At 41.6% G+C, this 27,370-nt stretch overlaps 1 protein-coding gene and 1 pseudogene across 4 annotated transcripts in view; one reads left to right on the top strand and one right to left on the bottom strand.

Annotated features, from left to right (window-relative positions):
* The window catches only part of APLP2 (amyloid beta precursor like protein 2), a 726,249-nt gene that overhangs the window by 25,346 nt on the left and 673,533 nt on the right, over positions 1–27,370 (bottom strand). For all 4 annotated transcript variants that reach the window (XM_050755954.1, XM_050755956.1, XM_050755957.1 and 1 more), the window contains 2 exons: positions 10,142–10,315; positions 9,064–9,187 (listed from right to left, as the gene is read on the bottom strand). In XM_050755954.1, the coding sequence (XP_050611911.1) occupies positions 9,064–9,187; positions 10,142–10,315 (298 nt within the window). The remainder of the gene's footprint in view (positions 1–9,063; positions 9,188–10,141; positions 10,316–27,370) is intronic.
* LOC126936771 (uncharacterized) lies at positions 5,425–5,506 on the top strand (annotated as a pseudogene).

Here is a 27,370-nt window from a genome sequence, read left to right as displayed (position 1 = left end):
CAAAATTGGATAATCTAGGTAAAGGGTATAAAGGTATTCACTATCACATTTTCTAAAACTTGTCCCAAAAAGTTGGGAGAAAGATACACATAGCTGTTTATTTACAGGGAACAAAAGTGGTATCTGATTTGTTTCCAAATAATTAGGGTTGTGAGGGAGTGGGCCTATAGAAGGAGGAAGAGTGGCTCATGAACTGATGACGGTTACACAGCTGGGCAACCAGTACGTGAGGGTGAACAGTACCATTGTCTCGTTTGGCCATGTTTGTAACTTGCCACAAGAAAAGGTTAGAAACATATAATATACACATCACTGGATGGTCACCCCAAGGCTCTGATTCAGCAGTGTAAGGTGAGGCTCAGTAATCTGCACTGCGCGTACATCTGCCATGTGCTCCACACAGTGTAGAGGAAGAGAAAGAGAGGGAGAGAAGTGTGCTTAGCCCAGGGAGAGATGCAGGAAGCAGAGGCAGGAAGATGCAGCAGGCAGGGTAACCTCTGAGGTTAAGAGGGGAAAACCCTGAAAATATCATGAGAAAGTAATGTGGTCTAAGAAAGGGCTTAGGCTCAGCTAGTGGGAAGTCTATACAGACCCACCCCAGCCTCGCCATCATGGATGGGTCTCTCAGGATCCTCTGCCTTGGGCCTCAGGCTCAAGCACTGAAGTCAGTCTTTCTATTGCCCCAGTGGTAAGAGGAAGGGAGTTGCTGATGTGGTAAGTATGGGAAGACGGGCTCCTGACATAACAAGCTGTAGCAGTGTAGCAGTCCCCCCACATGAAAACAGCGTTACAAATGGCAGTGGCGTTTCTCAGCACTGCTAGCACAGGGATTTGGGGATCAAACAGCTCAATGTGACACTGAAGCAGGAATGCGAAAGTGAGCTTGACACACTGCTACCCTTGAGGACCCCAAAGGCTCTAGGGGAGGCAGTACCTGCATACAGGCTTTAGCAATCAACTAGACTTATAATCACTGCCTAAAAATAGCAAAAACACCAATAGTAAGCTAGAATCTGCCTCTACGGGGACGAACAACCCTAATACTCAAGCTAAGTAGAAATCACTTCAATTCTGACATCCAACCACCAACTCACATGGTTTAGTGTGATTATTCTGAATTAACTAGGCCATTTTTATATTTGTTCATTTATGACAAAAAGCAACAGAAGTGTATACTTAAGGAAAAGTATATGTAGGGTTGAATGCCAGGGTTCAATCTCAGCACTGTCATTTACTAAGAAAGTAATCTTAGCCAAGTTACTTAACCTTTCTCTCCCTCAATTTCTTTATCTTGTGGGGACTAAATGACATAATCTATACAACAAGAAAAGCTTAGAACAGAAACTGCTGTTCCACGATTGAGTTTGTTGTTTAAAATAAAAACAGAAACTGATACCTGGTAGGCATTACTGATGTTAATGTTACTGTCAAGTCTTGGGTAATTAGTTTTATACGAACTATACAACCACACTCATAAAGCAATTTATTTTTAAGCAACACTTAATGCACTTTAATTTGTAAAACCTCACTTTTAAATGTACAATTGCAACATCAAAAAAAATTTAAAGCAGCAATTTCACTACTAATCTATATTCTATATAAACACTACAACTTTTTTTGTTTGTTTTTGTTTTTGAGATGGAGTATCTGTTGTCGCTCTGTTGTCCAGGCTGGAGTACAGTGGTGTAATCTCAGCTCACTACAACCTCTGCCTCCCGGGTTCAAGCAATTCTCCTGTCTCAGCCTCCCAAGTAGCTGGGACTACAGGTGCGTGCCACCACACCTGGCTAATTTTTTGTGTTTTTAGTAGAGAGACGGGTTTTCACCATGTTAGCCAGGATGGTCTCGATCTACTGACCTTGTGATCCACCTGCCTTGGCCTCCCTAAGTGCTGGGATTACAGGCATGAGCCACCGTGCCCGATCAGAAATACTACAACCTTTAACTAAATCTACACAACACCTTGGATAAACTAAAAAATGATGCAAAGTAAAAGCAAGTTGTGAAAGGTCAGGTACAGTATGATGCCATTAATGTAAATTTTAAAACACAAACACATTGTTTATAGATGCATGTAAATGTTGCAAAAGAACTGAGTTTGAGACCAGCCTGGCCAGCATGGTGAAACCCCGTCTCTACTAAAAATACAAAAATTAGCCAGGCATGGTGGCATGCTCCTGTAATTCCAGCTACTCAGGAGGCTGAGGTTGCAGTGAGCCAAGATCATGCCACTGCACTCCAGCCTGGGCAACAGAGACTCTGTCTCAAAAAAAAAAAGATGGAGATGAAGCAAACATGACAGAACATTGAAGAACTGCAATCAGGAGGATGAGCATATGAGCAACCATCACATTATGTTTTATCTCTTCAGGATGCTTGGTATAATATTTCAGAATTAAAGTTTAAAATCAAAACCTTTTTGGAAATGCCAAAAATTTAATAAAATAATTCCATGCTAAACCATAAAATTAAATGCCACTAATCTCCAGCTATTCCATGACTGAGTCAATCTGTCTGATCTCTAAAAATCAAAAAAGAACACCACTGAATTTGAAAACCAACTAAATTCTAAAATTTAACTTTTTTTTTTTAAATGGAGTCTCATACCATCACCCAGGCTGGAGTACAGTGGCGCAGTCTCGGCTCACTGCATCCTCTGCCTCCCAGGTTCAAGCAATTCTTCTGCTTCAGCCTCCTGAGTAGCTGACATTACAGGCGTTCACCACCATGCCCAGCTAATTTTTACTATTTTTAGTGGAGTCGGGGTTTCACCATGTTGGTCAGGCTGGTCTTGAACTCCTGATCTCAAATGATCCTCCTGTACCAGCCTCCCAAAGTGCTGTGATTATAGGCATGAGCCACCACGCCTGGCCTAAATATATATATATATACACACACACATATATATATACACACACACATACACACACACATTTTATTTTTAACAGTACTCTTTGATTCAACAATTCCAGTTCTAAAAATATACCCTAAGGATGTCTGGAGGCAGTGGCTCACACCTGTAATCCCAGCACTTTATGAGGCTGAGGCAGGCGGATCACTTGAGGTCGGGAGTTCAAGACCAGCCTGGCCAACATGGGGAAACGCTGTCTCTACTAAAAATAGTAAAAATTAGCCAGGCGTGGTGGCGAATGCCTGTAATCTCAGCTGCAGGGTGGAGGCGGGGGACACACACGGGACAAAGCCTGCAGTGAGCCAAGATCGCACCACTGCACTCCAGACTGGGTGACAGAGACCCTGTCTCAAAAAAAAATAAATAAATACACACACACACCCTAGGGAAATAACTAGGCAAATGAATTAAAATATTCATTAGTGTTATTAATATCAAAAAACTAGAACAAACCTAAAGGTCCATCAAGAGGGAATTAATTAAATGATAATACATATATATAACAGAATACTAAGGGGTTACAAGAAACATAGCTTATGTGCATATTTAACATGGACATTTTTCCATGGCAGTTTAATAATTTTTAAAATCATTGAACAAACAAAAGCAAACCCACTGCGTATCTCTAACCCCTTCTTCAGGTTAGTTACTTAAGGCCAACTTTATCTTTTTTTCTTTCCAACCTTATCTTTTATTCAAAGATGTACGTACCCCTAAAAGTAGCACATGATAATAAAAGCTCAAAAAATGTCAAATAAAAATAAACAGAACTTCAAAAATAAACAGAGGAGCATATGTAGTATAATCACATTTAGGGAAAAAACATTTAAAAGCATATACATTTCCATGTGTATCCAAGGAAAAATTTTCATCTATACCCCAAAATGTTAATCACAGTTAACTTAGTACAGAAACTGAAAATAATTGCTTTTGTCCCCTTCCCCCAATGCAAACGTCTTTTATTGAAAAATAAACCCCTTTTAAAAAAGTAGACTGAAAGAGGAAACACATTTCAATCCCAGCATCCGCTCTATCATTTCATTGCTACTCTGTGCCTTTGCTACAATTTTTTATCAGAAGCTCCTAGGGAAAAAAATTAACCTAGGCAGATCAGTATTACTCTGTTTTACAGAACATTGAAAATGGTTTGCTCTCACTTTAATAGTTTATATCCAATCTGGTAACATCCTCAATTTAATCAGTGAAGTATAATACAATTGCCACAATTTCCTAAGTCACGGGACAAACATAAAGCTCTATTGTTTTTGCTGATCAATGAATATGGCAACATAGCAAAACCTAACCTATACAATATTCATTTAAGCTGCAGTTAGGATTTGTCTCCAATTTCTAATCATCCCTGTGATTCAGCTTTTCTTTCCTACTACTTCTTTCCAGCAGTGCTGTGGCAGCGATCCAGGTTTTAGAGCTTTTTCAGAATTGCTGAAATTCCTTTCAGAATAAATAACAAAGGCTGTTTACCTACTTGAGGAAACCTCCAACACCAACACCCATGCGTATAAGTACATCTACTACATACCCTGACATGACTATTACACACTATATGCCTGTATCAAAATACCTCATGTACTCCATAAATAGACACCTACTGTGTACCCAAAATAATTAAAAATTACAAAAATTAAATAATAAATTTACTACAAAAGCACATGCCAGGTGCAAACAGGAAAACCATGTAATTTAGGGAGCTGGTAAAACCTGTACCCAGGTGGGAGAAAACAGCCTATGTAACGAGGCCAGGTGGTCACTCAAGGTATGTTTCAGGGAAAACAGGGTTCAGAGAAGTGAAGGATCCATGCTACCTCACACGAGTGGAACATTCTCCTTGCACAAGGGTCCACACCAGGAACAGGGTGAACTGTCGATGGCTGTCATGAACTCAAGGGCTAGAAGATTTGTAAAAGGACCACATGCAATGGACAAGTGAACTACGCCAACAGACCGAGGTACAAACGCAGAAGGAAGCACCTCAAAGCTGCTGAGACCAGTTTTGTTTTCAAAGTAGATATTACATCAGAACTTTCGTAGTTTTTATATCACAATAACACTACCTGTCCAAATCTGTGTCCAAAAATTACCAAAAACAAAAAACAAATCATCTAAGGCCCAGATCTGGATTTCAAAATAGCGTTCCCCACTAAAAGAAACCACGGTGTCTTAAAGCAAACTCCAGGAGTGGAGTAGGGAAAATACAGAACGGACTTGGAGAATCTTTTGTATCAGAAAGTAAAGTTCTCAAAGAATGATAGGGACATGTTAAAAGGACACAGGAACCAGCATAAAGGGGCCCCCACTGGCCAAATGCAGACAATGAGTATAAAATAAAGCAAATGAATGTGGACACCATCTTAGCCAGGTGATGAAACAAACTGGTATCGCACAACTCCTACTACGATGCAGTGAGAACACTTCTGTGATACTCCCCTCAAAAATGAACACATCAAAAGGATCACAGAAAAACACAAATTGCAAGGCATTCTATAAAGGAACTGAGCTTTGTGCAGTGGCAGTATTGTAGCCAATGAGGTTTATCCAAGGCGTGAATATTGCTAATTGAAAACTTTTCTATAAAGGAACTGGCCTGTAGTTTAAAAAAAAAAAAAATCAATGTCACAAAGGAAAGGAAATATGCAACACGGAATCTTAGATTAGGTCCTGGATGTTATTAGAACAACAGGTGAAACCTGAGTAGGGTCTGTAGATTAGATATTGGATCAACTAGATATTGTCTATAAGATCTTGATTTTTGATGACTATACCATGGTTACGTAGGATAATTTCCTTGTTTTTAAAAAATACACACTGTGGTATTAAGGCATAAATATATCATGTTTGCCTTATTGCCAAATGATTCAAAAAACAACAAATCTCAAGTATGTGTGTGAGGGGTGGTGGGAAGGGAGGATAAGATTTTTTACCACATTAATCAAATGTTAACAGTTGGAAAATCTGAAATCTGGGTGAAGGGTACACAGAGGAACTCTGTGCCATTTTTGTAACCATTCTGTAAATTTGAAATTATTTTTAAACTATTATTTTTTAATTTAAAAAAGTAATAGCAACTCTAGAAGACTATCATCAAAAGGCTTTCTAAGGAGTCTATGGGGGAAAAAGGTGGTGGCCATTATTAACCAAATGATATCAGTTCTGCCTGGGTGCTCAAAGGGGAGGTGACAGTGGAAGGGACAGGGAGACATCAAAATCTAACTGACAATGGAGAACTGCAATATGTCTTTCCCACTCCCTCCCTTAAACTCCAGTCATGTCATCCCTCATTAGTTTAGGCTCAGGCAACTGTGCTTATGTAAAAATACCAACGGATGTCTCTACCTATTGGTTAAGAAGTTGTCCAAATGGATGCTGGGGTAAACATGAATAACTGTCTGAAGTAACACCAAAGATTGTATAACGCTTTATTCAGTGACCACAATGCAAAGAAGGTACCAAATGGATTATGGTTAAACTGTCTTTTATGCATTTCATTAACAGCATTATTGTCTGGTTCTGTAACATGCTAACAAATTTAAATTATATCGTTTGGGAAACAAAGCAATAAAATAAAATTTTGGTTGTGTACCAACTATAGTAGCATTCTTGTGTTATAATTATCGTAAACAGTATATCCTATATTCTAGGCACTACCATGGTGCTGAGGGGACAAAAAAGACTAAAACAGGGTCGCTGCTGGCAAGGTGTTCACAGCATAGTTGGAGAAAGGTCTATGAACAATCATGGTACAGTGTGATAAGTGCAATGGCAACAGCACGGAGTATTACAGAAACCTGGATGAATGGATAGAAAATAAGACCAGGAAAGCCTCCCTTTAAAGCAGGCAACTGCTGAGGTAAGCTGTGCAGGAAGAGCTTCCCAAGCAAAGTCAGCAGAGGAAAGCCATTCCAAATGCTGAGAGCTGGATGGTGCGTGACCAGCACCCTGGGGTGGTCAATGCTGATAAAGTCTAAAGCATGAGATCACAGAGACCAGGGGAGAGTTGAGCAAGGGCCAGATCCTGGAGTTTTGAAGCCATGCTAACGAGTTTCAACATTCAAGAATTTGTGCATAAGAGACATGATTCGGTCTTTATTTTCAATCGGCAGGCAACAGATTGGACGACCAGCACTGAGAAACAGCATGGAGGCTGCTCTTGGCCCAGACAAGAACTGACCACAGGCTGAGCTAGGGCAGTGGGAATCTGATGCAGGAAGAGGACACAAGCCAGAGATGACCACATTTTTTTACTCATAGCACCCTGAGTGTCTTAGGAATTTTTTCACAGGACTCCTGGGCAAAAAAATACCTAAAAGTTAAGTAGTTAGAGCCAACAACTTAATACATACTACGTCCTATCACCTTAGTGCCCACTGGGCCCTGCACACCTCCCCCAACTGCAATCAGACCGAACATCATCACCCTCATTTTTTTTTTCAGTGATTTTCAAAAGATACTTGCTTTTTATCACAGGAATAACTAAAAACACAGCTTCACAGAGATATGAAATCATCAAAATAAATGATCTCACGTTGAAACTGTAAATTACTTCCAGCTAGTAGTTTGCAAAATGCCTGACAGATGTCACTACATTTCCCTTGAAAAATCAAAAATATCCCGGAATGCCCTGTGAGTTTTGCTGCAATGCCCCAAGGAGCCTTGGCGCACAGTCTGAAAATCATGACTATAAGTCTATTTAAGAGGTAAGTAACAGGCTGGCTCAGAAACTGACCGGATACAGGGAGATAAAGGATAACAGAAGAATAAAAGAGTCTCCCAGGTCCCACTCAGATGTCTGGGTGGGGAGTGAAGCTGGAAGGTGACAAGGACAAACAAGAGGAGATAATCATGCTGCAAAGTCTTTAGGGGGAGCAATCAGAAGGAATGATTTCAAGCACTTTCTATCCACTGTCTACAAATATTCCAGGATAATCTCATTTCACTTTTAGTTTGAGAATGTTTTTAATGAATGAATGAAACCTCATACCTAGAGATTTCTCAGAGCCAAACAGAATAGAAAGCATCCTTAAACCACATCACACCAAGTTTTTAACAAGTCTCCAATCTTGAGATGCCCAGTTTTAAAGTAAACAGTGGTAAGCACACATGATGTCCCTCTTTCTCCTTACGAATACTTTTAAAACAAACTTAATTGCCACACACTTTAAACACTGTTGTTCGGGGTGCTGCCTCTTCCTGTTGCTTGGCTATTGCCCCTTGCTACATGTGAGAATGAGAAAAAGTATCACATTCCACTTTGCTGCCATCAGCAGTTGAAGGAAAGGTTTTAAAGAAGGAAGGGAGGAAGGAGAAAAAGTTAATAGTTCCAATTACATATAGCTACAGAATCACTCAGGATGTCTATATTAATGCTGTATCTACTTTAAGCCCATCAGGGCTAATCTAAAATTGACTGCTTTTGCCCTTTGAAGTTTCTGTGACCAAATCTGTTCCTGAATCACCCAGACCACAGATAGGTGAGTGTAATTCCAATGTATCAGGCATAAATGGTTAAAATGAATATATTCCCTGAGCATTTGAAGCAACAACTCTGTTTCTGCACAGCAAACTGTTACCATTTTACTCAAATTGGCTCTGAATGTTGACACCAGCAACACAGTCATGAATACCCTTACCAGCCCCAAACCCCTCAGAATGGCAGGTCCTATAAGCACTGGCCCTGGTACCCTTGACTGTCCACAGGCTGCTGCTATAAGTCACTTTTCTTTCTCCTGAAAAATACCAGCAGTTTGGTCAAATGGTGCAAACGTGTGTGGGATGAAGTAAGGGAAACAGAAGACTCTTCTCCTGGGGCTGCTTTCTTTAATACTACTCCCCACTATCACCGTAAACCACTGATATCTAACAATGTGAGCGCATAAGTGCGACTGCTCTGTGGGTAGCACCCTTATGCAGTGCCAAGGAAGAATGTCTACAATGGGAAGGCAGTTAGTCATCACTGAGAGGAGGTCAACCACCGACACTCGAAGCCAGTAAACACCCCTAAGAGAAATTCTCCCCAATAAATTCATGCCGCACTCAGCTTCTTAACAGGTGTAAATATTTCACTGTGAGCCAAGAGAAAATTAAATTTAAAATGGGAGGGGGCTGGCACTTCCTGAAAAGTAACCAAGAACACTCACCAAGACACTTGAAAGGTGTAACAGTGTGACTCTTGCATTGCTTTTTGTCCCTCCGGCACCAATTGTCAATAGTGACCCGCTGGTTTGCCTCCATCACATTTGTGATCTGTAGCTCTGGATACATCTGTTAAGAAAACAAAAACACACACAATAAATCAATCTGCAGACAGACACGCACATGCAAGTAAGGATGGAGTATCTAAGTTTACTCAGCTTCCACCCTTATCCTATAATACATCTAAAGTTCCACTCTATTACCCCGGCTCCAACTGAAGTCATCAAATAAAAAGATACTGTATTCGTTTTCTTTTGACAGTTCAGACCTCTGAAAACTTCCATGCCTTCTCTTTTCAAAAAGAATATATATTTAAGGACAAACAAAAGCAGCAAGGTTTTAGCCCAAAACAAATTCATGAGATGTCAAGTTTGCTTGTAGAGCAGGTGTTGAGTTGATGAGTCCATGAGGCGAGTCTATGGAAACGTCTGTCAATGAAATTACAGAACTTCACCCTGGCCCTGTGTGCTCATCTTGGTAAGAAGCGGTGGCTCATGCTATAATCCCAGCACTTTGGGAGGCCAGGGAGGACTGCTTGAGGCCAGGAGTTTGAGAGTACCCTGGTCAATGTAGCAAGACCCTGTCTCTATCAGAAAAAATAAATAAAAGTTGTGACATCTCATATCATTTTCTCTTTAACCCAAAGTTGAATCAGACCTGAGATGATCATTTAGAATACTGGTGGCTTTCTATCGGTAAGTAGAAAAGACAAGCATACACCTGACATGTTTTGTTTTCCATCTTCCAAGACAAGTGGGAGGACGAGAACCACGCTGCACTTCCATGGTACTTGCCAGGCTTCCGCAGCATCCCTTCCTTCAACAACTGAGAGCTCACAGAACAGGCAGGCAAAGCCTTCGAGAGGTCTGGGTCATATCACACATTTAGAAACAAAAGGCTTGGGGCTCCAGTCATTAGCATCTTGGTCTTAGGTCAAAAGAGAATGACAATATCTATTTCTAAGGTAAACAGATTCAACCCTGCCCCAGAAAAATGGTTTTAACTTGCCAGCAACACCCTTACCTCCTGACAGTACTGAAGAACTTCTTCTTTTGTTTCGAAGCAGCTCTTGGTGCCTGTTGGATCAGGTTCCCACTTCCCAGTCTGAATGTTCACATGCATATTTAACTGCCCACAAAACATTGCGATTTGAGGTTCAGCAACAGCAAATCCTGTTCCAGCATTGGCTGCAAGAGCCTACCAAAGGAAAAAAAATTGCAGGTTTACTCCAAAAAGGCTAGCACAGAGGCAACAGTCATTCAGGTTTGTGACAGAATTCATCTTTTAAAAACCTTAATTATTTACTATTTGTATCTTTATAAACAAATCCTTTTCCCAGGAATTGGAACAGAATAAAAAGTGACTTTTGGATGTATATGATCAAAGTTAAAGGCAAAGGAAAAATCTTATTTATTATACTTTAAGTTCTAGGGTACATGTGCACAATGTGCAGGTTTGTTACACAGGTAGACATGTGCCATGTGGTGTGCTGCACCCATTAACTCATCATTTACATTAGGTATATGTCCTAATGCCATCCCTCCCCGCCTCCCCACCCCACAACAGGCCCCGGTGTGTGATGTTCCCCACCCTGTGTCCAAGTGTTCTCATTATTCAATTCCCACCTATGAGTGAGAACATGCAGTGTTCGGTTTTCTGTCCTTGCAATAGTTTGCTCAGAATGATGATTTCCAGCTTCACATCCATGTCCCTACAAAGGACACTAACTCATCCTTTTTTATGGCTGCATAGTATTCCATTGTGTGTATGTGCCACATTTTCTTAATCCAGTCTATCATTGATGGACATTTTGGTTGGTTCCAAGTCTTTGCTATTGTGAACAGTGCCACAATAAACATACGTGTGGCATGTGTCTTCATAGCAGCATGATTTATAATCCTTTGGGTATATACCCAGTAATGGGATGGCTGGGTCAAATGGTACTTCTAGTTCTAGATCCTTGAGGAATCGCCACACTGTCTTCCACAATGGTTGCACTAGTTTACATTCCCACCAACAGTGTAAAAGTGTTCCTATTTCTCCACAGCCTCTCCAGCACCTGTTGTTTCCTGACTTTTTAATGATCACCATTCTAACTGGTGTGAGATGGTACCTCATTGTAGTTTTGATTTGCATTTCTCTGACGGCCAGTGATGATGAGCATTTTTTCATATGTCTGTTGGCTGCATAAATGTCTTCTTTTGAGAAGTGTCTGTTCATATCCTTTGCCCACTTTTTGATGGGGTTGATTTCTTCTTGTAAATTTGTTTAAGTTCTTTGTAGATTCTGGATATTAGCCCTTTTGTCAGATGGGTAGACTGTAAAAATTTTCTCCCATTCTGTAGGTTGCCTGTTCACTCTGATGGTAGTTTCTTTTGCTGTGCAGAAGCTCTTTAGTTTAATTAGATTCCATTTGTCAATTTTGGCTTTTGTTGCCTTTGCTTTTGGTGTTTTGGTCATGAAGTCCTTGCCCACGCCTATGTCCTGAATGGCACTGCCTAGGTTTTCTTCTAGGGTTTTCATGGTTTTAGGTCTAACATTTAAGTCTCTAATCCATCTTGAATTAATTTTTGTATAAGGTATAAGGAAGGGATCCTGTTTCAGCTTTCTACATATGGCTAGCCAGTTTTCCCAGCACGATTTATTAAATAGGGAATCCTTTCTCCATTTCTTATTTTTGTCAGGTTTGTCAAAGATGAGACAGTTGTAGATGTGTGGTATTATTTCTGAGGGCTCTGTTCTGTTTCAATGGTCTCTATCTCTGTTTTGGTACCACTACCATGTTGTTTTGCTTACTGTAGACTTGTAGTATAGTTTGAATGAACAAGTTTATCTCATGTTGGGTAAAAATAATTAACTATTCCATAAGATCTGTCTTTGGCCTGTAATCCTTTTATGTGCAGTCTAACCATTAACAGTTCAGAAACTATAGGTGAGAAGTAACATTACGACAGCAAGGCTCCTGCAGACACGCACGAGAAAAGCACAGGCATCAGCCGGGCATGGGGGCTCACACCTGTAAATCCCAGCACTTTGGGAGGCCAAGGCAGGCGGATCACATGAGGTTGGGAGTTTGAGACCAGCCTGACCAACATGGACAAACCCCATCTCTACTAAAAATACAAAATTAGCCGGGTGTGGTGGCACATGTCTGTAGTCCCAGCTACTCAGGAGGCTGAGGCAGGAGAACTGCTTGAACCTGGGAGGCAGAGGTTGCGGTGAGCAGAGATCACGCCATTGCATTCCAGCCTGGGCAACAAGAATGAAACTCCGTCTCAAAAAAAAAAAAAAAGAGACAGGAAGACAGAAAGACAGAAAGACAGACAGGAAGGGAGGAAGGGAGGAAGGGAAGAAGGAGGGAGGGAGGGACAGAGGGAAGAAGGAGGGAGGGAGGGAGGGAGGGAGGGAGGGAAGGAGGGAAGGAGGGAGGGAGGAGCACAGGCATCTCTCTAGAAATACGCCATTACTCATGGTTATAGCCATAAGAGTTAAGTGTCCCCAGATGCAAAACTTTCTTCAAAATTAAAAACAATAAATAACAGTTCTTAAGTTAAAACTTGTGGAGGAGGAGGGTTAGATTATATGGTCTACTATGTTGTTCTTTTTAAAAACAGCATATACATAACATGGTTTTCCTATTAACAAGAAAGGGTAGCTTTGATGCCCCCACCTTTTTTTTTTTTTTTTTTTTTTTTTTTTTTTAAAGACAGGGTCTTGCTCTGTCACCCAAGTGGAGTGCAGTGGGGCAATCTCGGCTCATTACAGTCTCGACCTCCTGGGCTTAAGCCATCCTCCAGCCTTAACCTCCTGAGTAGCAGGGACCACAGGCATGTGCCATCACACCCAGTATATACATATTTATCTTTTGGTAGAGATGGGGTCTCATTATGTTGCCCAGGCTGGTCTCAAACTTTTGGGCTCAACTGATCCTTCTGCCTTGACCTCCCAAACGACTGGGATCATAAGCGTGAGACACCACGCCTAGCTGACTTTTAAAATATATGGAAAACGTACAATTTTCTAGGAAACATTTATTTATGCTGATGAACTACACAGACACGAACAATCCTTCTAATCAGGAACTTAAATTTGATTGTGAAATATATTACGGTCTTTTTCCTGGACCAATTTACCATCTGACATATGTTTTGCTTCGAAGCTTATTAAAATAAACCTGCTTTCTACTAGTATAAGAGAAGGAAGCACCAAACCTAGTTGGACAGCTGAGAGAAAGCTAATTTGGAATTAAAATGTTGCCAATATCTATCAGGGCTGAAAAACACCTCAATTAAACCCAACAAACAATTAGCACCTTTATTAACTAGAATTGACTTTACTCTGCTGGGATGAATACTCATTTATTAAAGTGGAAGGCCCTATGCCTTCAGTATGAATGCATGTGAAGCTACAGACTAATGTGAGCTCCTGCTTCCCCCAAAGAAGGAAAAAACACCTAAAGATATGTGTACAAAGGAACACACACCTATTCATAGGTAATACTCTAGTGGTGCTCAATTCAAACAAATCAAAAGGTATAAAGGATGCACAAGACAGACGTGCTTTATTTTCACACTTAGTTCAAGATGTGTACCAAGCCGGGCATGGTGGCTCACACCTGTAATCCCAGCACTTTGGTAGGCTGAGGCAGGTGGATACCTGAGGTCAGGAGCTCGAGACCAGCCTGGCCAACATGATGAAACCCTGTCTCTACTAAAAATATAAAAATTATCCGGGCGTAGTAGCGCACCTATGGACCCAGCTACTTGGGAAGCTGAGGCACTAGAATCACTTGAACCCTGGAGGCAGAGGTTGCAGTGAAGCCGAGATTGCGCCACTGCACTCCAGACTGGGCAACAGAGACAGAGAATCTGTTTCAAAAAAAAGAAAAGATGTGTACTAAAAAGCCTGTTCTTTTATAATCTAAGGATTATGACTAGAAACTTGGATTGTGTGTGGAGAAAAATGGGGATATCTAAAGATAAAGGTAAGGAAACCCCAGGGATATTTTTGTGTACTGAAACCAGTGCTCTCACCCGAATCCTTTGCTTCCCACTTCAAAAGCTCAGATAGAACTAAGTGAAGAAAATCAAGAAGACATGATAAATAAGTATATGAAAAGCCAAATCTACAGGACGGAAGGAATGTGCTTCCTAAACCTGCTATGAAAGAACTCCTATAGTTAAATCTGAAAGCTTCTGAGCAGTGTTTCCTAGATTCTCTCTGGCCTTCTATATTTTTACATTAAAGGCAGCTAGTAAACAAATCAGATTTCAGGTGGTATTTAATCTTTCAGCAGTACAGCCTGCAGAAGGAGAAACCATTTACCCCTTAAATTCCAAAAATGAATATAGCTAAGAAACAGTAATTAGTTACATGAGGTCACCCAAGCCGCAGCGTGGAATGGTCAATTTCATCATAAAAAGCCATTTATCAGCACCAAAGATTATGTTCCACATGTTACTCATTACAGTTGTTGGCTGAAAGACCACAAGAGTTCCAACTGTATAAATGTTCAGTTTATGGGTCAACCACTAAGGTCAACACATCAGTGGTAAATGCATTTCGGCTCTGTGCTGAGATGGTCAGTACTCTCTTCCCTAAAGAGAATCTTAAAATACCAGAGGTTAAAGCAACAGGAAGAGGCAGCTAAACACCAAACGGATCCTCACATCAGTTACCACCAAGAAAAAGCAGAGAAACTGGAATCAATCCAGACAGCTAATATGCTGTAGTGATTCACTTTTGAGTTCAGAAAGATTAATCCTTGTGGTCATGAGAGACTCTCAAGAAGGTATCATCTGAAATATAAAAAGCCTCTGTGGACCATGTTTTAGGAGTCAACTAATCAAACATACCCCAACCCTACCTAGAGTATAGGAGGCTAATTTTTTCTGTAATGTTTGTACTTCTACCTTGAAAATGCCCTTATTTAATGTGCTCTCCATTTCCTTAAGCACAGACTGTGCCTTGATCCATTACATCAACATATAAATCAATCTGTTTCCTAATCTAACATGTTACAAATGGGATTTTGCTGCCAAGTCAGCACTTCTGATATCCTGTAAACCTGGAGTCCTCTACAAAAAAAAATTAATGCCCCATGCGTTGGCACTTAAGCCAGTCCTTGTGATCTATGCACATTGCGGCACTTTTAAGGCTTGGAAAACAAATTGCATCAACTGCTTCCCTAGCCCAGCACTTCCATTTTGCTTAATAATTCATTCTTAATAAGAAATTCCATTTTATTAATCTGGCTTGGGGAACAGTTTAGCAATCCAAGGACAGAAATTCAACTTGGTAAAAAGTGCTTCTAGTAACCTGGTCGAAAACCTGAAATGGCTTAAAGAAATAAATACGTAAATCTAAATAAATCTAAGTCTCAACCTACTTTAAATCAAGGCCTTTAATCACCTCAAGTGATGCAACTCCTGGGCCCATCTAAGCCTACCTTCCTTCACAAAGCCCTCAGGACCAGGCAGTCCTCTCACTCCAAAGCAAATGTGCACACCCAGTTATCTGTGCCCTCATTGAAGCTACTACTCCAGGATCAAATCTGCCTCCAGGGCTTGTGAAGGTGCCTGCCATAGACGGAGCCTCTTCCCATGGACACGGTTTGATCCTACTACTGGGAGAATCAGGTCTCTTTGAATGGGAATCCGGCTTTATGAGCCACACGAGTATTCAGGTCTCACCCTGCGAAGGTAAGGTAACACCGTTCTAGTTCTAATAAACGCGGAAAGAAGCAGGCCTTTGAGGCATCTAGTTACCACTCGCAAGCTACTGATAGCGAAAGGTATGACGCTCTTGCTCAAAAACCTTTTTTAAGGAAAAGTCGGTAAAAGGACCATCTATTAAAAGATATGAAGATCCTATATATTATTTTCATTCATATTTGTTCAAATGCTGAGGTACTTCAAGATTCACAAATTAAAGCAACTTCAATTTATGCCCATGATGAACCTTCACCAAAGATTTACTAAACTGAATGAAGTGGAAAAAAAAAAATCCTGTTCTTAGTATCCATTCAAGGTATCTCACCCAAGATATTAGCTACAAAAGGGAAAACAATTACTTGAGAGCAGAGACACCCACCAGACACCTACATTAATCTCATCCACAATGAGACATTTGAGGGTGCTCATCAGGGAAGACCGGTGACTGCAACAGATCTGAGAAGACTAAGCAGAAATGACAAGTAAATGCAATGCAGGCGCCTGGACAGGATCCCGGAACAGGAAAAGGACATTAGTGGAAAAAACTGCAGCAATTATTTGAATAAGGTCTGTAAGTCAGTTAATAGTGCTGTGCCAGTAGCAAACCTCCTGGTTTTGATCACTGCATTACAAGTTATGTAAGATGTCAACATTAATGGAAACAGGGTTACAGTATAGGGGAACTCTTGTAGTATTTTTGTGACTTTTTTTTAAGTCTAAAATTTGTTCAAAATACAGTGTTTTTGTTTTAAATTCTGCTTATTATATGCCTAGAATTCAATCTGGAATGCATTGTTTCAATATTAAGAGTCTAATCTGTCAAAAAGAGAAGACACAATTTGAGGCGGAGGAACTAGTAAGTAAAATTGGAACAGGTTCAATACCTGAAAAGTGTATTGTTCTAAACACACGGGCACGCATCCTAATACAGTAAAGCCCCAAGTGTACACATATTAAATTATATTTTTCTGCAACTGGAAGACTATTATGATTCTGACCCAGAGCCTCATGTGTAAGAAATACCACCTTTTTTTACTGTCCAAACAGTGACCACAATTTGAAATCTTAAGAGTATCTTTTTCAGCAGAGAAGTAAAGCTTCAAACCACTATCTAATAAAATAGCAAGATTCTTGTTAAGCATTTTCTGGTTTTATAGCAGTAAAATGAGAAAACCTATTCTTGAGAGTTTGCATTACATGAATGGAAAATTCTTGGTCTTTTTATTTTTTAACATTTAAACTTAATTCTAATTAGAAACTGGTGAACTGGGTGTAGGGGGAAAACTCTAAGTGTAAAAGGTCATTATTCTTACAGTGACATATGCCAGCGGTTAGGTATCATTTTCAAAGGCAGTAATTTATACAAATAACCCCAGCTTTTATTAGAGCTTTAAACATTAAAGTATAAATGAGGTATCATTTCCAAGATTGAAAATGGTTTAGGCTGTCTCCAACGCTTTTTATGGAAACGTGGTAATTTGTCCATCTGGATTATAGTGGTAAGGAGCCAAGCATCATGATTTAATAGAGGTCTGTCTTTCAGTATGTGTCTGAGATCAGAACTAAGGGAAGTTTTTGAAAATATGAAAATATACAAATACATAAAATACTTTCATTAAAAAAAACAAAAACATGCAGAATGGTGTTCACACACCTGAAATTCTCAAATGAACAGGTTCTTCATCGGTCCCTGTGTTTTTTTCTGATTGCCATTATAAAATAGGAAGTCCAAGAAACTTATTTCCAGGGGGTATGGAGACACTAGAGACTGGCCTTGGCCAACCATTACTCTTCTACTCACTGCACTACTGACGTGGGAGAAAGACTAAGAGTGTGGCTTTAAGGCACAGACACACAGTGACTGAGCCCCATCTCCATCACTGACTGGCTGTGCCAACTCTGGCAGGTCACCTAGCCTCTCTGGGCCTCAGTTTCGTCATTATAAGGTAATGACAATAACAGTTAACTACACATCAGTGCTGCTTTGACGTTTAAATGAGTTAATACATGTTAAGTGTTTGAAAAGTGCTTGTCACACAGAAGCGCTCTTCAAGCATTGGCAGCTTTTATTAGTACCAGGTTTTAATTTTTTAATCTACAAAACAGGGTTACTAACGTACCGACGGCTCAGGGCTGTTGTGGGGATTAGATTAAGATAACACGCAGAAGCACGGAGCTCAATGCCTGCCACAGAGCAAGCACTCAGACGTTAGCATCACTATCATCAGGCTGGCTCTTTCCACTCTCTGGCTGCAATTACGCAGAACTGGGGCTTGAACCCAAGGCACACAAGGGAAGAGGCCACGAAGTCCCCACATGACTGGCCATCCTTCCCAAATCCAGGATGGCATGAAATGGGTTTAAAACAGTGCACATTCCTTCTTTTTTTTTTTGTTTTTTTTTTTTTTGAGACGGAGTCTTGCTGTGTCACCCAGGCTGGAGTGCAATGGCCAGATCTCGGCTCACTGCAAGCTCCGCCTCCCGGGTTCACGCCATTCTCCTGCCTCAGCCTCCCGAGTAGCTGGGACTACAGACGCCCGCCACCTCGCCCGGCTAGTTTTTTTTGTATTTTTTAGTAGAGATGGGGTTTCACCGTGTTAGCCAGGATGGTCTCGATCTCCTGACCTCGTGATCCGCCCGTCTCGGCCTCCCAAAGTGCTGGGATTACAGGCTTGAGCCACCGCGCCCGGCCGCACATTCCTTCTTTACCCATTAACTATGGACATGAGGAAAGCAGGTTACATCAATGCTTCGTATTTTGTGGGAATTCAGTCACTAAATGTTTAGATGAATGATTTAATACAGTCCTACCATTTAAAAGAAAATTGCCAAGAGTTGCTGACTTCCTGTCTGGCCCAGTTTCCGGGACTTGGAAGTGAGGCCAAGATGAATCTGCAGTTACTATCAAGACACTTCTGTGATCAAAAGAGCACTATGTAAATTATTTCTCTAACCTGGTTTTCCTGATGGACGTTCTGTCTGCTTCCTAGCCATGTAATCTCATGGAAGTTATTTAATGTCTCTTGACCTTAGTTTTCACTTTGTGCAACATAAATCGGGTGCTACTCAAAGTTTAGTTATTAAATGAGACACCTACAATATTAACTTTGTTTCACACTATAACAGATGGAACTCTATTTTCCTAAAACTCCCCCTGCTTGAGAAACATGGCTTAGAAACAAAGATGGCTTCCTCACTAAGTCAGGATTCACTGTGACTCCAAAGCAAAGTAGGCATTTGTCATACTTTGCAAGGCAAGCCAACTGCAGAGGTCAGGAAGGCAGGAGGCCTCAGAATTAATATAAGATGATCTAAACGGTGTGAACTTGGGCTTCACATTTGAACTCGCTGGCCGGCATTACTTGGGCGGTTATTAAGAGTGTGCTGACCAGCACGTGCAGAGCGGGGCTGGGGGCATGGAGACGGATGTGTTTCCTGAACCTTAAAGAGTGAAATGATTTCAAGTAACAAACACTCAGAAGTACTACTGATTAAATATTAATAATAAAATATGTTTATTCTAAATCATTCTTATTGATTCAGATGACAGAAATAATACAAATGATGAAGGGTTTTCTGTACAATATCTGAGCACAAACCTGGCAATACTCTCAGAAATTATAAGCTTCCTCTGGCTGACCTGGTACTCCATGATAGATACCTTGTTTTTATATGCATTAAGTCAGTCATTAAAAATCAGGTTAAGCATAGTTTGAGTATTTCATATACTCGTAAAAAATTACACTTCTTTTTAAAACATTCCATTTTTCTGACCAACTATTTCACTAAATAAACACTCGAATTAGACCTCACTAGATCTCTTTTCCTTTCATGTATCTGGGGAAAAAGTAAGAAAACAAATTCATGCAACTGAAAACCTTTTTTTTTTTTTTGAGACGGAGTCTCCCTCTGTCACCAAGCTGGAACGCAGTGGCGTGAACTCAGCTCACTGCAACCTCCGACTCCCAGGTTCTAGCCATTCTCCTGCCTCAGCCTCCCAAGTAGCTGGGACTACAGGCACGCGCCACCACACCTGGCTAATTTTTATATTTTTAGTAGAGATAGGGTTTCACCATGTTGGCCAGGATGGTCTCAATCTCCTGACCTCATGATCCACCTGCCTCAGCCTCCCAAAGTGCTGGGATTACAGGCGTGAGCCACTGTGCCCGGCCAAACATCCATGTCTTAATATATATGATTATTTTTGCCAGTGTTTTAAAGCAGGGGGTCCCCAACATCCACTAGGAGGACTAACAGGGTCTACAAAAGGTTTCCAGTGGCCTCCCTGAAAAATGAGAAACCTAAGAAAGATCTAGTGTGCATGTGTTATGCACACATCGACATATAAGGGTACAGAACTGCTAATGGTCCTCGCTTAAGAATAACTGTCCTGAATTCTAATGTCATCTTCTACCTTTTGTTATTAAAATGGTTTCATAAAATGATGGCAACAATAAACAGGTGCTATTTTTTAAAAATTATTCTTCTGTAATATTAACCAAGAACAACCTTATCTATTTAAAACAGTTTTCTTAGTTCTATTATTTCATAAAAACAAAACATTGGAAATCACAGGCTTATGTTTTTCTTGTGGAGGTTTTGTTGTTGTTGTTTTTGAGCCAGAGTCTCACTATGACGCCCAGGCTGGAGCTCACTGCAGCCTCAACCTCCCAGGATCAAGCAATCCTTCCACCTCAGCCCCACAAGTAGCAGGGACTACAGTCACAAACCACTACACCCAGCTAATTAAACAAAATTTATTTTTGCAGAGACGGGGTCCCACTATATTGCCCAGGCTGGTCTTGTCCTCCCAGCCTCAAACAATTCTCCCTCCTTGGCCTCCCAAAGTGTTAGAATTACAGGCGTGAGTCGCCATACCTGGCTCTTTTATTTCTAAGGTTCTGTTATGCTGAAAGGCATGAAATTCTTGGGTGAATAACCCGTATCTTTGCTTATAACAAGAAAATATGACAATCTGCCAAAATGATTTTCACAGGGCAGGGAGAGAGAAACTTTACATTCTAAATACAAATTTCTATACAGTCATTCTGCTAAACATTTTATTAGGTGCACACAACACTCAGATATCGATCTGGATATAACATATCAATTTAACTTCTAATGCCCATTAAAACTGTGAAAATAACAAAAATACGAAACTGCTCTACCCTTTCCAAATTCAAAGCAAGTTAAAAGACATCTTTCCTATGATTTATGTGGCATTTAAATTTAAAAGTAAATCAGACTGTATTACCAGCTTACAGCAGATCTGCTTGCAGACAATAATTCTTCCTGTCTTGGACCCATGCCCATGTGCATTATTGTAATTATCAACAATTTGAAAAAATAAAGTAATAAAGCAAGTATGAGCCACCAGTCAGTATGTTACTGCTTGCTGCACTGGCTATTAGTTAACCTTCTAGGGTTCAAACCACCTAACTACTAAATAAATGCATAAACGACCGCAGGAAAAGCTACCCCCAAGTAAAAAGAATGAATAAAAGGAATGTAAACGTGTATGCGCACACATGAACCCGCATGGTGTAAAATCCAACAGCACCTTTTTTGGTGTTTTTCAGAGACAGGGTCTTGCTCTGTCACCCAGGCTGGAGTGCAGTGGTGCAATCACAGCTGATCATAACCTTCAACTTCTGGGCTCAAGTGATCCTCCTGCCTTGGCCTTCCGAGGAGCTGGGACCACAGATGTGCACTACCACACCTGACTAATTTTTAAATGTTTTGTAGAGATGAGGTCTCGCTATATTGCCCAGGCTGGTCTCAAACTCCAAGCCTCATGCAATTCTAGTCTCAGCCTCCCAAGGTGTTGGGATTACAGGCATAAGCCACAGGGCCCAGCCCCAACAGCACTTTTGAACTACTTGTCGGGTGGGCACTGGGAGCCCTCCAGTATCCAGTCTCCACCCAGCACTCGGAATCACCTCGAGGCAGAACACACTGCTCTTCTGTTCCAGAGAATTCAGAGTGGCTAGTGTGGCGTGCAGGGCCCACCATGATGCAGCCCCTGCCACACTCCAGCATCCCTCCAGTCCAGCACCACCCTTGACGTCACAAGCCAGGGTCTGTCTCACCTCAAGGCCCACTGTCCTCTCTTGTTGAGGATGACTGTCCTGAATTCTAATGAACTCCCAGAACTCCCTTCCCCTGCTGTTCCCTAATCAAGTGCAGTGGTCTCACCCTCAGGACTCTGTCAAAGGGGCATTCCATGGAAGGCTTTCTTCTCCTCCAACCCATTCCAGGTTTTCTCTCTCTCAGGCAATCTGAAACGACCTTGCTCACTGATCTGCAGTGTCCATCTCCCATCACTGGAATGTGAGTTCGTCAAGGGGAGAGACCACATGTATTTTCCTAACCACTGTATCTGGGAACAGCACCTAGCATGCAGTAGCTCATTTACACCCAAGTAAACAACTGACTGACTCTAAAGGCTATGCTCTTGGTTTCTTCAAGATATTGTGCTAAGCTAGTATCAATCTGCAGGTAATTCTACATCAACAGTGTACTAGTCTTCATACAAGGAGACCTACTAAAAATTGACAAATTAAATGACAAAAAAAAATGTATGCAAGATGGCAAGTTTCCATTTTTTTAATTTTAATTTTTGTCAAGTGAATCCAAGTACAGTTTGAGAAGCCACATAGTACAAGGCTAGAACTCATACTAGGAGGACAGCCTCCACCCAAGTGGAGCATGCTCTGCAGAGGCTGTGCTTCCACAGCTATCAGGCCTTCCACCTGCTGTTTATCTCCACATTTCTACATAACATGTTTTATTTCTGTATCTTTTCAGTACAGACATTATCCTCAAGTGTTTTTAATTCTTAAACTGCCAAACCCTACACCCATCCACCAACTTGTCCCATGGTCAAATCAATACTTCTTTATTTTCATTGTAATTATTACTTTTAGAGAAAGATCTCTCTCTGTTGCCCCAACTGGAGTGCAGTGGTGCAATCATAGCTCACTGCAGTCTCAAACTCCTGCGTTCAAGCAATCTTCCGACCTCAGCCTCCCGAGTAGCTGTAACTACAGACATGTCACACCACACCCAGCTAATTTTCATTACTTTTGTGTAGAGACAGAATCTTACTGGTCTCAGGCAATCCTTCCGCCTCAGCCTCCCAAAGAGCTGGGACGGCAGGTGTGAGCCACGCATCTGGTCTGTTTCTATTATAACATAAAAGCATACTGTGATTACAATTCCTTTCTAGGCATCTATTTCCCCATTAGAGTAAGCAACTGCAACTTCTTTTACTTGCTTGGTTTCACACACATTTGCCACCAATTCTCCCTGAAATTGTCTGAAAAGATCAGTAAAACTCCCTTCAGTGTCAGACACACGAGCTAACCCACTGGTTTCAGTCCCTCCTTTCTAGAACGCATCCCTCCTCCGGCCCTCCATTTCCCTGCTTCATCTGGACCAATTACTCTCTCTGCCTCGACACAGCTCTCATGAGTCCTGAAAATTCCTTCCCCTTTCTTTGGTTTCGACTCAATACTTCCTTCTTTTTCGACTTCCTGTTTCAGTGGCTCACAGTGCTCCATAGCTTCCTGAGAAAGGGTGTGTGAATGGAAAATTTCAAACATGACAGATCCCAAAATGGTTTTTATTTTATGTGCACGTCTTGTCAATAATTTGGATGAGCACTAAATTATAGGCTGGAAATAATTTCCCTCAGAATTTGAGGTCTTCTAGCTTTCAGCACTGCTATTGATAAATCTAAAGTCATTCTTCCTAATCCTTTGTGCAGGTGTGGGTTTTTTAATATAGAGAAGTAAATTCTGGCCAGGTGCAGTGGCTCACGCCTGTAATCCCAGCACTTTGGGAGGCTGAGGCAAGTGGATCATTTGAGGTCAAGAGTTCAAGACCAGCCTGGCCAACATGGTAAAACCCCATCTCTACTAAAAATACAAAAATTAGGCCGGGCACTGTGGCTCATGCCTGTAATCCAAGCACTTTGGGAGGCCGAGGCAGACAGATCACCCAAGGTTGGGAGTTCGAGAACAGCCTGACCAACATGGAGAAACCCCGTCTGTACTAAAACTGCGAAATTAACTGGGCGTGGTGGCGCATGCCTGTAACCCCAGTTACGTGGGAGGCTGAGGCAGGAGAATCGCTTAAACCCTGGAGGCAGAGGTTGTGGTGAGCCAAGATCACTCCATTGCACTCCAGCCTGGGAAACAAGAGCGAAACAGTCTCAAAAAAAAAAAAAAAAAAAAAAAATACAGCCGGGCGTGGTGGCTCATGTCTATAATCCCGGCACTTTGGGAGGCAGAGGCAGGTGGATCATTAAGTCAGGAGATCAAGACCATCCTGGCTAACATAGTGAAACCCTGTCTCTACTAAAAATACAAAACAATTAGCCAGGCGTGGTGGCAGGCACCTGTAGTCCCAGTTACTCGGGAGGCTAAGGCAGGAGAATGGTGTGAACCCGGGAGGCACAGGTTGCAGTGAGCAGAGATTACTGCCACTGCACTCCAGCCTGGGCGACAGAGCGAGACTCCGTCTCAAAAAAAAAAAAAAAAAAACAACAAAAATTAGCCAGGTGTGGTGGCACATGCCTGTTAATTCCAGCTACTTGGGAGGCTGAGGCAGGAGAATAGCTTGAATCAGGGAGGCGGAGGTTGTGGTGATGCAAGATCACGCCACTGCACTCCAGCCTGAGCAACAAAGTGAGACCCTGTCTCAAAAAAAAAAAAAGGTTCCAAGATTTTCCCAATCTCTGGTATTCTGAACTTTCAACCTAACATGTCTTGGTGTGATCTTTTCATCACTCACCAGCCTGAGCTCTTGGTGGCCCTGTTGGCCTGGACACACACAGTCCTGTGTTTCTGCTATTCTCTTTCTGAAATTCTCATTAGTTATATCTTAGACCTCCTAGATTGACCTCCTATTTATCTTTTCTAGTTTCTTTTTGTTTTCTCCTTCCGGAAGATTTCTATTGGGGTCTTAAAGTTCTGCTTCCACATTTCTAATTTCCAAGAACCCTTTGTCATCTGAACGTCTTTAAATTTCAAACAATTATTTCATAGATGTAATGCCCCCTCTTCTCTCCTTTGAGGTAATAACTTGTCTTTATTTGTTTATTCCCTGCATTGCCTTCATGTTGCTTTTTCTTTCTGTTTTGTTCTCGTTCATGTTCAAGGTGTTCCTGAAGTCTTTGGTGATCCTAAGACATTTAATTCGCATTTAAGAAGGGAACACTAAGAAGATGGTTGGACCAGGTGCGGTGGCTCACGCCTGTAATCCCAGCATTTTGGGAGGCCGAGGCGGGCAGATTACGAGGTCAGGAGATCGAGACCACGGTGAAACCCTGTCTTTACTAAAAATACAAAAAAAAAAAAAAAAAAAGCCAGGCGTGGTGGCAGGTGTAGTCCCAGCTACTTGGGAGGCTGAGGCAGGAGAATGGCGTGAACCTGGGAGGCGGAGCTTGCAGTGAGCCAAGAGGGCACCACTGTACTCCAGCCTGGGCAACAGAGCAAAACCCTGTCTCAAAAAAAAAAAAGAAGATGGTTGGAAGTTCCCTGCACATGCGCAAGGTCAAGAGTAGCCTTTGCCTCTCCAGGGAGATATCCTTCAGTCAGTTCTCTGCCCCGGGCCTGGTTAGGGAGACTTTCACTACTCAGTTCCTCACAGTCTGCTGGGCCCGCTGTCCCCAAGTAAACCTCAAGTCTTTTCCTAGACTGCCAGGTGAGGAGGGGTATTCAGGGGGCTAAATGCTCACATTTAGTTTCGTCTATGTCCCCTGGGGCCTCAGCATGTCTTCAGAGGCCCTGGTGCTTTCCATCTCTCAGATATGAGTTTGCTCTGCAAATGAGGGTGCTTTTAGTTGGCTCCTCCTGGCTAAGATTAGGTCTCAGCCTTTTCTGATTTGCTGGCTCCATCTGTTTTCCATCTTCAAGATTTCATAGGTATCTCTCCCTTCCTGTTCTTTGTTAGTTTATTCATACGTTAACTGTATTGAAAACTAAGTGGCATTCTATCATCAAGACAGTTAGAACAACTAGAATACTCCACCAGCATCTTTTGAGGTGCAACAATTCAATAGCTAATATGAATATACTGGAAAACTAAAGATGGGAAAGTATTCCCAAGATCATAAGCTTTTATTTGTCATAAACATAACTGTGAAGAAAATAAAATTCTGACCCTTTATTCAAAGATCATTTCACTTGATTACTTTACAGTTATGTCAGTCAACACACTAGCCACTGGGTCTTATGGGTTGAATATGGTCTCAAATTTCATTTACTGAAATCCAAGCCCCAAATACCTCTGAATGTGACCTTATTTGGAAATATAGTCACTGCTGATGTAATTGGGAGGAGGTCATACTGGAGTTGGGTGGGTCTTTAATCCAATATGACTGGTGTCCTTCTGAGACCGGGAAATGTGAACAGACAGACATGCATGCACACAGAGGGAGCGCCACGTGAAGACTGAAGTTACGCTGCCAAAAGCCAAGAGCAAGGCCTGGAACAGACCCTTCGTTAGTGCCTTCAGAAGGAGCCCAGTCCTGCTAACACCTTGACCTGGGACTTCTAGCCTCCAGAGAAGTGAGACAATAAATTCTGTTGCTTAAGTCACTCCATTTGTGTCATCTTTGTTACGGCAGCTCTAGTAAACAAACATACTGGGTAAACAAGACTCAGTATGTGTATTTAGGGAGGATATATACTCTGAGACAGCATCCAATGTAGAGAAACAGGATTACAATGTAAGGTGCACACTGTGAATGTGAGGTGAGGACATGGCGACAGTGAGCATGCTGCAACTGAGAAGAGCTGTAACAGAGGCATGCACGGACTTGGAACAGGAGAGCAACAGCTATGGGGGAAGAGGGGCTGGGCCTTCAGAACTCTTCGCCAAGGAAACTGTGCTTGGGCTCCCTTCCAGTGTGTGCACGACTGTGCCATGCATACTTTAGAGGGTAGAAGGGTGTGATCAGGAAAGATTAAGTGTAGACAGGAGGCCAGTTAGGAAGCCACTGCATTCATCCAGGCGAAAGATGATGAACAAAGGCAGGAGCAGTGTGAATACGAAAGGGACAAACGAGAAATACTTGGACAGGGGACATGAAGGAAGGGTCGGAATGAGTCCAGCTTTCTAATTCTGACAGCTGGGAGAATGGCAAGGCTAACAGTCAAAGAAATCGAAGAGGGGTTGTAGGGAGGGGACTGAGGATTGGAGACTGATAAACTTCAGTTTTGAGTGCATCACACTGGAAGGACTCACAGCTTACCAAGTGCTGCATTTTCTGTCCACCAGACAAAAAAGAGAATGGACGCTCCAGAGGGTAATGTGAGCTGCAATTATGGATTTTCTATTCATCACCAGGCTGGAAGAATTTTAAGCCCAGAGATTAGGCAGAACCGCCTAGGGAGATTGTGCAATGTGAAAAAAGAAGGTAGTCCCTATTTTCTACAGGTATATTATTAATATTATAAGTTGGGAGTCTTTCTGAACAAATATCAAAAGAAAAAAAAAGGACACAAATTATGACCGAGATACTTAAGTTTTT

Source organism: Macaca thibetana, chromosome 14 (genome assembly GCF_024542745.1).
Source record: "Macaca thibetana thibetana isolate TM-01 chromosome 14, ASM2454274v1, whole genome shotgun sequence".
In the NCBI taxonomy this organism is placed as follows: Eukaryota; Metazoa; Chordata; class Mammalia; order Primates; family Cercopithecidae; genus Macaca; species Macaca thibetana.
This window is presented reverse-complemented; position numbering and strand designations above follow the sequence as displayed.